Below are 13592 nucleotides of genomic sequence, written 5' to 3'. Positions count from 1 at the left end.
TACGCATTCAAAAACCATAGCACCGATTTTGCGATTTCAAATCAAAATCGTCAAATTCTTACGAATTCGACTACCGGAGCATACCCGCATGTCAATTCCCCACATCCTAGACGATTGCATCGCTCTCCAAACACATACATAGACCAATCAACTTAAACCTTACAGACAATTTAAAAATCCCCACATCTGGAAATATCAAACATTTACTTAAATTTCTAAATAGAGCAACAAATCTGTAAATATTCCTTCATAGTACAATAAGCAAATCTGCAAATATATTGTAAATAATTGTAAGTAATGTTGTGAGTTAAATAAATATTAAAGAAGTTCGACCGAAAGCCCCAGCAGCCATGACCGATATCTATTGTAACATAAGCTTAAAACTTTTGTCTACAACGTACCAATAAAAAAAATAAAACTTTAAAACATATTCCCAGTTTAAAATATATCCCCCAGGTCGAGGAAATCGTCTTCTTTTATATTGCCTGTAGAAAGTACACTCTTTCCATTCGGTAAATATTTTTTTAAGTAGCAAACTAAGGATGTAAGTACCAACCTGGGCTTGTGTAAACAAAACTCTTCGCTTTCTTCTTTGGGCTAAAGGAAACTGTAGCGGTTTTGTATCGCTTACACTGCAAGCTGCTAGTCCACTCATATTTCCCATATGGCTCATTGTTCCACTGGCTGATGAACTCATTAGACGTGATACTGAAATATTTTGAAATAATGCTTATTTGTTTATTTCTATTTATTTATTTATTATTTAAAAAGATAAAGAGAAGACAGATACCCAGCTAAATGAAGGAAAATGCAGGATATTTTTAAAACTGAGAGGCTACTTTGCGCATAAATGGGCGCTCATGTCCTTATCAACTCGGCCATTGATAATAATCATTAAAATATATATATACTCGGCCATTGATAATAATTTTTATCAATATATTTTATATATTATATATATATATATATATATTTTAATGATATAATATATATATATATTTTAATGATATAATATATATATATATTTTAATGATTATTATCAATGGCCGAGTTGATAAGGACATATATATATATAATCTATATATGGCCCTTTCGTTTTATTTAGTGCGTTACCATGTTATGACTTAAATCATTACTCATTATATATTTATTACTTTTCTATAGCCAAGTTCCCCGACTATTAGATACCCGTTATTCCTCTAGTATGAATGCAAACGCGAAATTTCCTATTTTTTCTGGGATATCGATTGATATTGTGGAATAAGATGAGAAAAAGATTAAAAATGGTATCAAAGTGTGCGCGGGATCGGTTATTTATGCGGCTTTAGAGTGAGCGTGGAAACGAGTTTTTTTTGGCAAATCAATAGAAATTTACAAGACTAATAATATTATGAAAAAATATCCAACAATTTTTCAAAAATGTGGGCATGGCAGTTCTGGGCGGTTTAAGGTGGGTGTGGCAAAAAAGGTTTTGGTGAAGATTTTTACAAAACTAATAAAAATGTAAAAAAATATTATCACATTTTGCAAAAGTGTGGGCGTGGCAGTTTTGTGCGGCTTGTGGTCGTGAGGATGGGCGTGACAACATGGGTCAACACACCCTGCGTCTTTGCCTATAGAATTTGTATTTTTTGCTTAATCTCAACCTTCTAGCTTTAATAGTTTCTGAGATATCGACGTTCATACGGACAGATGGACAGACGGACATGGCTAGATCGACTCGGCTATTGATCCTGATCAAGAATATATATACTTTATGTGGTCGCTTTGGCTCTTCTACCTGTTACATACTTTTCAGCGAATCTGGTATACTTTTACTCTTCGAGTTATACCCGTTAACAAGAGAATACGCTATAATCGAGTTTCAGTTTCTTTCTTTCCGACTATCAAGTACCCGTTTCTCCGCTAGTGGGAGTGTAAACAAGAAATATCAACATATTTTGGCATATCGATAGAAATTGGCCACAAATTACAAAATGGGAAACAACAAAATTTCAATGGGAAGGGTGCAGGAGTTTTGTCGATGTGGGCATTAGAGTGGGCGTGGCAACGATCTGAAACCAACTTGCATATCGTGCACGTCGCTATCACATCCTAATTTTACTTTTTTTTTGACATTTGGCACATTTTGTCAGTGGAACTTTAAAAAGCCTTGATATGGTAGTATCAATTCTTTTCTATTTGTTTTGTGTTTGTAAAATAAACTGAAAAATTAACAGACACATATTTTTTCATTGAAAATGAAAAATATACAATAAAATGTTTGAAATATGGTTTTTTTTTGAATTGGCATAACTTTTCTGACAAGACTAAAATACCAAAAAAAAAAAGTTTTAATAAATCTGGAGATAAGAAGAATTAAAACAGCTTATAAAATATATGTCACAATTGGCATAAATAAAGTTGTAGTCGGACTGAATCCACCAACTGTTCTTAGATGTTCTCAATATTATTTAAAGCTGGCCTTAAGGTGTCCAGATTAAAACGCTACCGATAACATCGTGGGTTATTTTGCGGGTCTTGTGGAATGAAGCCTAATAAAAAGAAGCTAAATAAATGACTACCCGATCAGCCTATCTCAAGAAGTCAATGCATTTTCGTTTGGGGTCGTCAAATATTGTCATTGGTTCAGTTGATCCCAGCCGGAGATCGGGAGCAAGTCATTCAAGGCCCACAAGCCGCCAAAGACATCCACACCCACACTTTTGAAAAGGGTTTTGAAATTTTGTTATATTTATATTAGACTTTCTATCGATTTGAAATTTTTATTTTCTTTCTCATTTCATCCCTTATTACTCTGTCATCAGCTGGGTATCTGATTGTGGGGAACTGGACTATAGCTCTCTCTCTTATTTGCATTTCAATATTAATCCCCAAAATCCAAAAATTTCTCTGTCTTTCCGTTTTATTATTTGTCTTGCAAATTCCTACAGATATGGAAAAAAGCCACTTCCCAAATTGGCCAAAACTGTCAAACTTATTCTATTGTTATGCAAACAAAATAATAGAAATTTTTTTAGCGGGTATATTCCACAATATATGATTATTAATATTTTTTGTGGATGCTGTTACCCTTTTCATATATGTATGTACATATATATATATATGAATATATAGCTATCAAACACTTTCCTGGTGCGCGTTGTCATTACAAGAACTGCCTTCCACAGTGATGAGATGTTAATCAAACTGATTATAATACAACTGTTAAGAGGCCATCGAGATGATCCTGATAGTATAACGGATGAAGTATTAAGAGATGCAACAGTCGTTGCAGAGACAATTGGGTTGGAGGGGGATATGACATCACTTCCTCGTATATTTGGCAAGCAATGTCACAGAAATAACCATCCAGCTGAAAATAGCTCACAGTATTGGAGGAGGTCATTGATTATTCCTTACTTGGACTCGATAATCGGTATTCCGATGAAAATAATGTATCATTTTTTTTGTTCTATTTACATCCGGCAAAAATGCAAATAATGTCAACAGACTCACTTATAATTTCGCAGTTTTACGATTTACCCAGCCTTAAAAATAAAATTGAGCTTTGGCAACAAATGCGGCGCTGTAAGGAAACAAATGTATCTGAGATGACTGTTCTTGATTCGATTCAGCCCGCAAATGAATTCTATCCCGATATTCAAAGAGCTCCGAAGATTTTAATCGCTTTACCGTGTACAACTTGTTCAGTTGAGCGATCATTTAGCAGCTTAAGACGTATAAAGACTTGGCTGCGAAGTACAATGGTAGAAAGTCGTCTTAATGGGATGACTTTGATGAGTGTTCACCGACGACTAATTATTGACGATTTGGATGAATTCAATAACAAAGTTTTAAAAGAATTTAGTAAAAACCACAGAAAGTTGTGTTTTTCTTAAGCTTTGTTTCATTAAAAAGAAAAATTGTAGTTTAAAAAACTTATTTGTTATTTATTTACCCTTACTTATTTACCCTTCACTCAAAAAGTGAATATTTAGTTAGGAGGTGTCGCAGACCCGACGTTGCTTATACTTATTTGCACAGATGCCAAAAATACCATAAAGCTGTTATATTCGAAAATATCTTAACCAAATGATGTCTCATGAAATCGGGTTATCCAACCGCGATATAGGCAACGAAACTTGTATAAAGAGAAGGAAGTTAAGGGTATCCGCTCGTGGTAGTCGAGGACCACTTTCCCACATTTTTAAAATTATAATTCTACTATGGCTGACGGCCTGGCGACGCCCTTGTAATCAATCCCTATTTTTAACAACAGTTATGTAAAGTGAAGTGTTCTGCACCGCCTTACAACCTTCTGACTAAAATCCATAAACCCTCTGCATGGGTATACTAAACTTTTGCACAATATATTTCCAATTATATGGGCCTTTTCACATCTGCCTGCGTAATTCCTTGCAGCAAACCATAAAATGCCAAATTAAATCGAAATTGACAAAGAATATGTTTATGTATATTTATATGTATGTATGAGATTTTGCAATATAATACAATGACTTAATAATACGTCACACCCGCCCAAAGAAAGTTGTCATTTGTTTTGTGGCGTTCTGACGCAATGGAAAGATTCATAACTGCCTAACCTAGTACTTCATAAATAATTGTTTTGTATTTGAAGCCCTGAACTAAGAGTAAATTATTCAGAGATATAACTGTTTAATATACTATTTTCCTAAAACAAGTTTAAAAGTGAAAGTTTTAGAAGCTGTCTCTGTTTTTTTTTTTAATATTATTATGCAACTAATTAGCATTTCATATTCATTATTTATATAAAAACCTCTTTCAATCTTAACAAGAGTCCATCCTCTTATAATTTATTTAATATTTTATTTAATAAATATGCCAAACACATTTTGGCAACGCCCACAACTGCCACAAACTGTAAGGTCCTCTGTTTTGTAAATTGTTTTGATTTTATCCATTTTTATCGATATCAGGTTGAAACAAACAATTGCCAAGTGACAAAAAGCATATCTGTTATTTTGCAGTTATACAAAAAATTTAAACAATTTTCCTTCAAGCTGATGAAGAGTGTAACTAGGAGGGTTATACTCTACTTCAGGTAAAAAGGCGATCGGAAAAAGCAATTGAATTTAAAATTATTTCGTTGTCATTGTTTACTTAAGAAATGGAAAGATGATTGTTGATTTTGCCTTTATGACCCTACTCCCAAAGAGGTTATTATTCTTGAATGGTATATAAACACAAATAACCTTATTTGGATGTGTGTATGAATATTTTTTGTATAGATCTCTGTAAATATATTTATAATTGTGTATATAGGTGTAAAAGCGATTCCAAGGAAAAATAAAATTCACTTCATCTACTTAAGATTTTCATGACCAACGCGTAAACCTTGATTTACCCGTTTACATTCCTTTTAAGATAGTATGCTGTATACGATGACTCAAAACATATTACTTTTCTTACACCCATGCAGAAGCCCTTGTTACAACCATTTCATGCATTTCATTTTTAACCGTTGTCCATTTCATATTTCCGTAGTCCCTCAATGAAGTCAATTAGTTTATATAAGCACGTCAAATATTCCTTCCTAACACTTTAAAAAACTGTAAAGCACAAGCACTAATATTTTTTAAAACAATTTTGGAGTTATTTTTGCTACAGTCAGATCATTCAAAAGGTACTTTCGCCCAATAAGACGATAATACCATACAAAAAACAAAGTTGAAATTTTTAATTTCAAAATTTTTTTCCATTAAACCTATGAGTCATACCGCGCCGACATACCGCCCAAAGCTACCACTTTTGAGGAATGTTTGTACCATGTTACTCGTAGATTAAAAGGGTATTCTTGATTTGTTGAAAAACAGGTAGAAGTAAGCGTTTCCAACCCTTTAAGTATATATATTCTTAGTCAAAATTAATAACAGAGTCGATCTGGCTACGTCCGTGAATATGATCGCTGCCAAATAAATCTGTAATCTGCGTCTTTTGTATTAACATTGTATCTTTTATATTTTTTAAGACTTTGACGTTCATACCTATGGACGGCCATGGATGGATTGACACTGCTAATGATTCTGATCAAGAATATTTATACCTTATCTGATCTAAGATTCTTTTCAACGAATCCTTTTACCATACGAGTAATAGGCATGCGAACATATACTTCCTAGCAATTCCATTTGCTGAGTGTTGGGTATCTTATAGTCGAGGAAATAGGAGTAATTAATGTATAAAGACTTAAAGGCAATGAAATCAGAGGGTGGGTACCAGTATGTACGAGTATAACCGCCTCTTTCCTATCTCCATGGCTATCTCTTACCTATTTGTTCAGAAACTGGTAAATCGAGATAAGGTTTTCTCATAATTTCCTATAAATGGAATTATTATTTGTTCATAAAATTCTTTTAAATGCTTGATATTAGCTTAAAATGTATCTTGTTGGAATATTGTACCATTCTTCTTAAAAGTGACTTTTTGGCTTCAGCCAATAAAGCTTTAATGTTAAAGCGAAAAAGTAACTTTAAGGAAGAGTGATACAATATTCTAAAAAGATATAATATATATATATATATATAAAATTTTGAAAATTTTGAAATATATATATAGACAATACATATATGTATATATATGTACATATATATACAATATATATGTCTATATATATACAATATATATGTCTATATATATATATTTAGACAATATATACGTATATATATATATATATATATTTAGACAATATATACATATATATATATATATATATATATTTAGACAATATATACATATATATTGGTCAGAAGCAGGGCCTATTCACTGTTATTGAAAAAATATATTGTTATCTAAAATAATTACTATAATTTTGATAGCTAAATATGAAAGATTTCCAAACAGAGGAAATATAACTTTCTGGGGCTAGATCGTTAGAAAACTAACTGATCTGTAATCAGCTATCGGTTATCTTAAATTGAAGGAACCTGGTCTTAGTCTCAAAATCATTTTATGTGTAATAAATTTATCGGCTATGTGAATCCATAGAACTTTTAGTATGTTGTCCCATACTTACTTGCAAATCTTGGGTCGTTAGCTGTTGATCCGTACCATGATGCGGAATTTCTCATGTCAGTGTAGTGACCAGCCAGAGAGAGGTTATCGGTAGGTCCGCAATAGGTCTGAACACCTGGGCTATGATATAGGGTTCCCATAGCGTACGGATTCGCCATAGTTGATGTAGTTAGTGTTCCAGGAGAATTAATACTGCTGCTACTAGAGTTTGACCTGAAAGCAGGTTACAGTATTTTGTAATATTCTCTCGAATTAGCTGTCTACTAAGATGTAGTATCATTGAACATATTTCGATTTATTTTTTAAAATATTACTGCACTGAATTAAATACTATTTGGACAGTATTACAGTTTTGTTACTATATAAACTTGTTAGTATATGATTAGAAATTATATCTTAACTCAAATTCTTTTTATTACCGCTACTCGTCGAATGAAAGGTTAAATTGCATTCGTTAAAAGGCATGTAATAAGTAAATAGATGAGCTTATGATTCAATAAGGTATATATTCTTGATTAGGATCTAGGACAAACACTTCCACTGTCTATCCGTTAGTTTGAATGCCGAGATCTTGAAAACTATAAAAGCTAATAAGTTAAGACTGGACGTGACGCATATACTGCCCAAGTTTATTTCAGAACGTAGCCAGCCGTTCATTCTTAATGAAAACTTTTAAAAAATTTTTTTGATATTTTTCCGTTTTGTTATAAGTCGTCCAAAAAATGAGTAAGTAAAACAAAATAATTTGTTTACTCGTCACTCTTGCAGTAAAGGGGAATATTTGAATCAAAGAAATGTATGTAACATGTAACCAGGATGCAGAATAAACGTGGCAAAAATGTTTTTGGTATACCCCTAGATATAAGCAAAACAAATAATAAAACGAAAAAAAATCTAAACTTTCAAAAGTGTGCCGAGGCAACGTTCTGAAACACACTTTCGCACTGTAGACGTCACTAAAATCTACATGTCTAGTCTCAACGTTCTAGCTTTAATGTTTTTCGGGATCTCGACGTTCAGACTTCGCTATTGATTCTGATTAAGAATTACACACTTTATAGGATTGGAGACGCTTCGCTCTAACTTTTCAACAAAACTAGTATAGTATCTTAAAATATAGAGAACAGATTCTTCTTTAATTGCTCCGTTTAGTTCAACAGGAAAATGTTAGTCTTTGTTATTTTAAACGTATTAGAATAATAATTCGGTCGTTTAAATATATACACGAAGTTTTATTATTATAAAAACACCCATAGCTTTCGGTATGAAAATGTGATAAATGTCGTCACCCAGAAACTGAGTAAAGTAATAACAAGGAATTGCGCGTCCTAAGGAGGCCAGAGTAGGCTAATTAATTATACTAATAAGTCCAAATAGGAACCTTTTGCAGTAAAGGTAAACTTGTTTTCAAGGAAATTTGCACCTTAGTAGTAGTATTTTATTCTTAAAAATTTTAATTTTAAATGAAGAAGTTTGTTAATATGTCTGAGGTTTAATATTGGTGACACAACGCAGTACAACAATTAAATTGATGGACGCAGAATGGTGCGTATTATTGTTTTAGTACGAATAATTCTTAAGAAAATATGTATTCCACATATTCATATTATGTCTCAATAAAAAATTCTACATAAAGGGAAAACAATTTTATTTAATTATTAATCTGTCATCATTTTACGCGTAGAGTAAAAGCGTATACTAGATTCGTTGGACAGCATATCACCGAATGACAGTCGGATTCTAGAGACGCCGACGTAGCGTAAGTTTATTTGAGAATATTTCTACGTCCATCATAGCGTCCATAAACCACCCACAACGGTCACTTTAAAACAGTCTGTGTTTCCCAATATTTTGATATGAGCATAAATATAATATATATGATATATAAAATATATGATATAAATATGTAGATGTAACGATCTGCTTATATTTACCGAAACGGAGATGGTGGATTTCCGTTCAGTTCCAGTTTGCGATACGATTCTTCAATTGGACTTAAGATATCGGTCACGCTAAAGGGTGTTGAGTGATTACTATTAAATAAAGTACTCTGATGCTGACTATGCAGATTTTGGAGGTGGTGAATACTAGAAAGGTTGTGGTGGTGATGTGCAACCGCTGCCGCGGCTGCTGTAGATACGGTATTTTGTGTCGATGTTTCGTTTGTATTTAATTTAGTAGAAGTATCCACTTGATGGTGCTGGGAAATGGCAGTATGTATAAGTATGTCCTTTGGAGATAAACTCATAACCAAATCTTCTTCATTTGGCGCAGTTACAAAATATTGATCTCTATTGATTTGTAGTTCTCTATAAGACTTTCTTTCAATTCTTGTTGTGTAAGCAAGGCCGTGCGATGACATGCGTAACAATTGTTTTACAAGTTGGTAGTAGGCTTTTACCGCTAAAATACAAAAAAATACATTAATACCATTTTTCATCAATTTACTAACTTTTTTATTTATTTCTCCTAGGATATTCCACTGACATACAAAAAAACAAGAGAGCATGCTGTAGTCGAGTTCCCCGACTATCAGATGCCCGTTACTCGGCTATTGTGAATGCGAACGCGAAATTTCTTCATTTTTCTGGGATATCGATATCGATAGATATTGTTGAATAAGATGAGAAAAAGTTTTGTTCCAAGGTGATCAGTTTTTTATGCGGCTTTAGAGTGTCGTTAGAGTGAGCGTGGAAACGAGTTTTTTTTGGCAAATCAATAGAAATTTACAAGACTAATAATATTATGAAAAATTATCCAACAATTTTTCAAAAATGTGGGCATGGCAGTTTTGGGCTGTTTAAGGTGGGTGTGGCAAAAAATGTTTTGGAAAAGATTTTTACAAGACTTATAAAAATGTGAAAATCATCAACACATCAAGTGTGGGCGTGGCAGTTTTGTGCAACAATGCTTTGTCAACAATGCTGAATCTCAACCTTTTATAGCTCCTGCGGGCTTGACGTCCATACGGACAGACGGACCTGGCTAAATTGACTCGGCTGTTGATCCTGATCAAGAATATATATAATTAGAGTCGGAAACGCTTCCTTCTGCCTGTTACATATTTTTTAACGAATCTAGTATACCTCTAGTATATACCTCTTTTCGAAAGTAGAAAATGTTCGACATCAAATCTTAAATATAAATAAGGCCTTCGCCGAGTTACAGATATATTGTTGCTAAATAAAGTATCAGCCATATCAACATAGCAGATGGTATACATAAATTAATATTAGCCAGTATTCAGGAAGCCAAAGTTCAAGATTTAAGAACCGCTTAAAACAGATACAAATAAAAAAAAATACCAAAAAAACTAATAGGCCCCGAAACGGAACACGTTTTAAGCGTATAAAGGAAATGTTTGGCAAAAAATCATTTAAGATCATTAGTTTACTGGTGCTAGAGTTATCTGCTGAGACTACATGCTTAATTAAAAGTCGAACTTAAAACTACGACACAAAGACTAACGGGCTAATAATTAGTAATAGCATCAAGCTTATTTATTTGAAAAATTACACAATAGTACAAATATATGAAAATAATTGAACCTAGAAGTAAAGTGTTTTTTTTTAATCTATTGTATTACTGTTGGGCTTATACATATAATCTTAATATGCCCAACATATTCGATAAGCTACATATATGTTTTGATGTTTCCCAATACAATTGCTGTGAAATGTTTTTAAGTTATTGAAAAATTATTGACTTATTTAAGGAAAACACCATATGAACACAATAAAATCTGATTTTCAGATAATTAAATTTATGGACATATGTATATATCGTCATAGAATAAATAGATTTCATGAGACACGATATAATTTGTAGAGCCTGAATCTTGTATATAATAATTTGTTATTCTCTAATGATTTTTTAGTAATTAGATTTCACTCACTCAATTTTATTTCTTTTTATGCACCTTAATTTCCTAAAACAAAGTGATATTAAATTTTATTCGGAAGATTGTTAACAGAGATGTACTTTAAAAGACGATTTATTCACGATATTTGTATTGCCAAATCACATAGAATATGCAAAATCTGATTCTTGTTTCTTTAGCACAATATAAGTATGTATGTAAATTACAACACATAGAAGCTCACGTCAGTGAATTTATTATGAATATCCACTCGACACGATTCCGTCAAATGAAATAAGAGGTCTGAACAGTACTGACGAGTACTCCTCAGATGGCTTCTGGATAGCCCTCGAATAAGTTTTTCCTATTAACGATGACTTTGTGCTGTGTTTGGTACTGGCTACATACTTGGGTGAATAAAACAAACAGAAAATATTGCTTATTCATTTTACTTCAGACAGCCAATACCAGCTCTAGAAATAAAAGGGGCTGATCCGACAGCAAGCGCTCTGAAAGGTCACTGCTGCTTGCTACTATCTTCGTTTCACGATGTAGGTCTTGTTTCATTCGCACTCCAACCCAAGGGAAAATGAAATGAGCCGAAAAGGGACGGACATAGCTTTCGTTTATCGTTAAATTCTCAGGTACGTGTTAAAATTGTGAGCCGAATCGGGCAGGCAGCCAATGGCATTGTCGTTCACAATCCTACCCCCGATGCAAACATTCTAGAAAGGCAGTAAATTCCAATTGAATTAATTTTACTGTCACTGCAATCAAGAAAAAATGTTAGCTTAGCTTATATTTCCCACAATTTTACAAAGAGTCGTACTGAAAACGGCCAAAGGGATAATGTGGTTTTGCATTTCGGATGGGTTTAGCTTTAGCTTACGACTGTGAAATACAACTATAATTAGATATAAAACCATATTTATAATATTTAAAGTTGCCTATCCCATGTATGGAAACGAAAATGCAAATCCTTCACTAGAATATAAATTCATATTTATACAAAATAATCATCAGTGTATTACAATCTCCTTTATTTTGTAATAATACTTGTTACTTTTTAATATTTTATGTATTACTTTTTTATCAGCATTTTCTGAGTAGTTTTTACAGACTGCATGCCCCACTAACCCCGTTGGGGTTGCGTTCGTTATTTTTTTATAAATGGTATAATAGATGGGTTGAAAAGTATGTAAGACGCGTTTCTGAGCATATAAAGTATATATATATTCTTGATCAGGATCAATAGCCGAGTCGATCTGGTCCTGCCCGTCTATCCGTCCGTAAGAACGTCGAGATCTCAGGAATCATTGAAGCTAGAGACATAGACGCAGCGCAAATTTGTCGACCAACGTTGCCACGCCCATTCTAACGCCCCAAAACGGACACGCCCACTTTTTCGAAAATTTGTTTGATATATTTTCATAATTTTATTGGTCTTGTAAATTTTTATCGTTTTGTCAAAAAAAAGTATTCTTAACATTTTAAGACAGTAGGGTCTTAAAAAACAAAACTGATTTGAATCTTCTAATTCTAGGTAAATTTATGTTTAACGAAAAACGTTTTTAGCTTGGCTTAATTCAATTCTTGAGCGATAACTTTATTTAATCTTAAGGATATGCGGCTTTACCTAATGTTATTAAACAAGAGATCGCGTAGCATTTGTGGTCATTGGATGATCACCAACGTTATATCCGTTGCTCGTAGAGTAAAATGGAATACTATTGTCATTTTCAGGTTTTGCTCAAGATACCTAGCGAAGCAAAAGTAACCATGTCCATCCGTCCGCCTTTCTATCTGTCCGTATGAACGTTCAGATCTCGCCAAATGTAAAACTAAACAAGAGAGAATGCTGTAGGCGAGTTCCCCGACTATCAGATACCCGTTACTCAGCTGAATGCGAACGCGAAATTTGATCATTTTTCCGGGATATCGATAGATATTGGGGAATAAAATAAGAAAAAATGTATAAATTTGTTCAGAGTGTGGGCGTGACCGTTTTGTGCGTTAGAGTGGGGTTGGCAATTAGTTTTGTGACGAATCGATTAAAATATTAAAGACTAATAAAAATATGGAAAAATATCAAAACACTTTTCAAAAGTGTAGGCGTGGCAGTTTTGGCCTGTTTTGGGTAAAAGGTATTTTTTAAAAATCGATAGCAACTTACAAGACCTGGCCAGTTTGTTGGCGTGGAAACAATCTTGCGCAGCGTCTATGTCTCTGGAAGCATGCTGCATGATTAATCTCAACATTATACCTTTGATAGTTCCAGTGATCGAGACGTTCATACGGACAGACGTTCGGACAGACAGTCGGACAGGGAGGAGTAGACGACACAAATGTTTGTCTCAGAAGGTTGCCCGCAAAAAAGATCCCGACGGTGAACATTGATTAAAAATTGGCACAAGCCAATTTAGATGGTATTGCAGTCTTATGAAAAATTTCGCATCACCAGCAGTAAAAAAAAGCGCAAAAAAGCAATTTTGTTTTTCATTTACCCTTTTTTTATTTCGGAGACCCGTGCTAACTGGAGTCAGTTAAGTACAAGACGAGGTAAACATAAAGTTAGTATCCCTTCTCAACATACAAATGTGTTTTATTTAACTTTCGTACTCTCCTTGGACTAAATGTGAAAAACATATATTTAAAATTTGACATTATTAATTGTTAAAGGCTATTGTAGCATAACATG

The 13592-nt window shown here is 33.2% G+C and overlaps 1 protein-coding gene across 10 annotated transcripts in view; it reads right to left on the bottom strand.

The window, feature by feature from the left end:
- The window catches only part of LOC27208688 (homeobox protein Nkx-2.1), a 36231-nt gene extending 24963 nt beyond the window's left edge, over positions 1-11268 (bottom strand). For 2 of the 10 annotated variants that reach the window (XM_039298303.1, XM_039298304.2), the window contains exons 1-4: positions 10931-11253; positions 8970-9438; positions 7037-7248; positions 557-708 (exon numbers count right to left, since the gene is read on the bottom strand). In XM_039298303.1, the coding sequence (XP_039154237.1) occupies positions 557-708; positions 7037-7248; positions 8970-9397 (792 nt within the window). In that variant the 5' untranslated portion in view covers positions 9398-9438; positions 10931-11253. Of the gene's footprint in view, positions 1-556; positions 709-7036; positions 7249-8969; positions 9439-10930 lie in introns of all 10 variants that reach the window. The other 8 variants (XM_039298301.1, XM_039298299.1, XM_039298302.1 and 5 more) reach the window with 8 other exon arrangements.
- Between the last annotated feature and the right edge of the window lie 2324 nt (positions 11269-13592).

Source organism: Drosophila simulans, unplaced genomic scaffold, assembly GCF_016746395.2.
Source record: "Drosophila simulans strain w501 unplaced genomic scaffold, Prin_Dsim_3.1 Segkk87_quiver_pilon, whole genome shotgun sequence".
Lineage (NCBI taxonomy): Eukaryota > Metazoa > Arthropoda > Insecta > Diptera > Drosophilidae > Drosophila > Drosophila simulans.
Note: the sequence above shows the minus strand (reverse complement) of the source record. Positions and strands in the feature narration are given on the sequence as shown.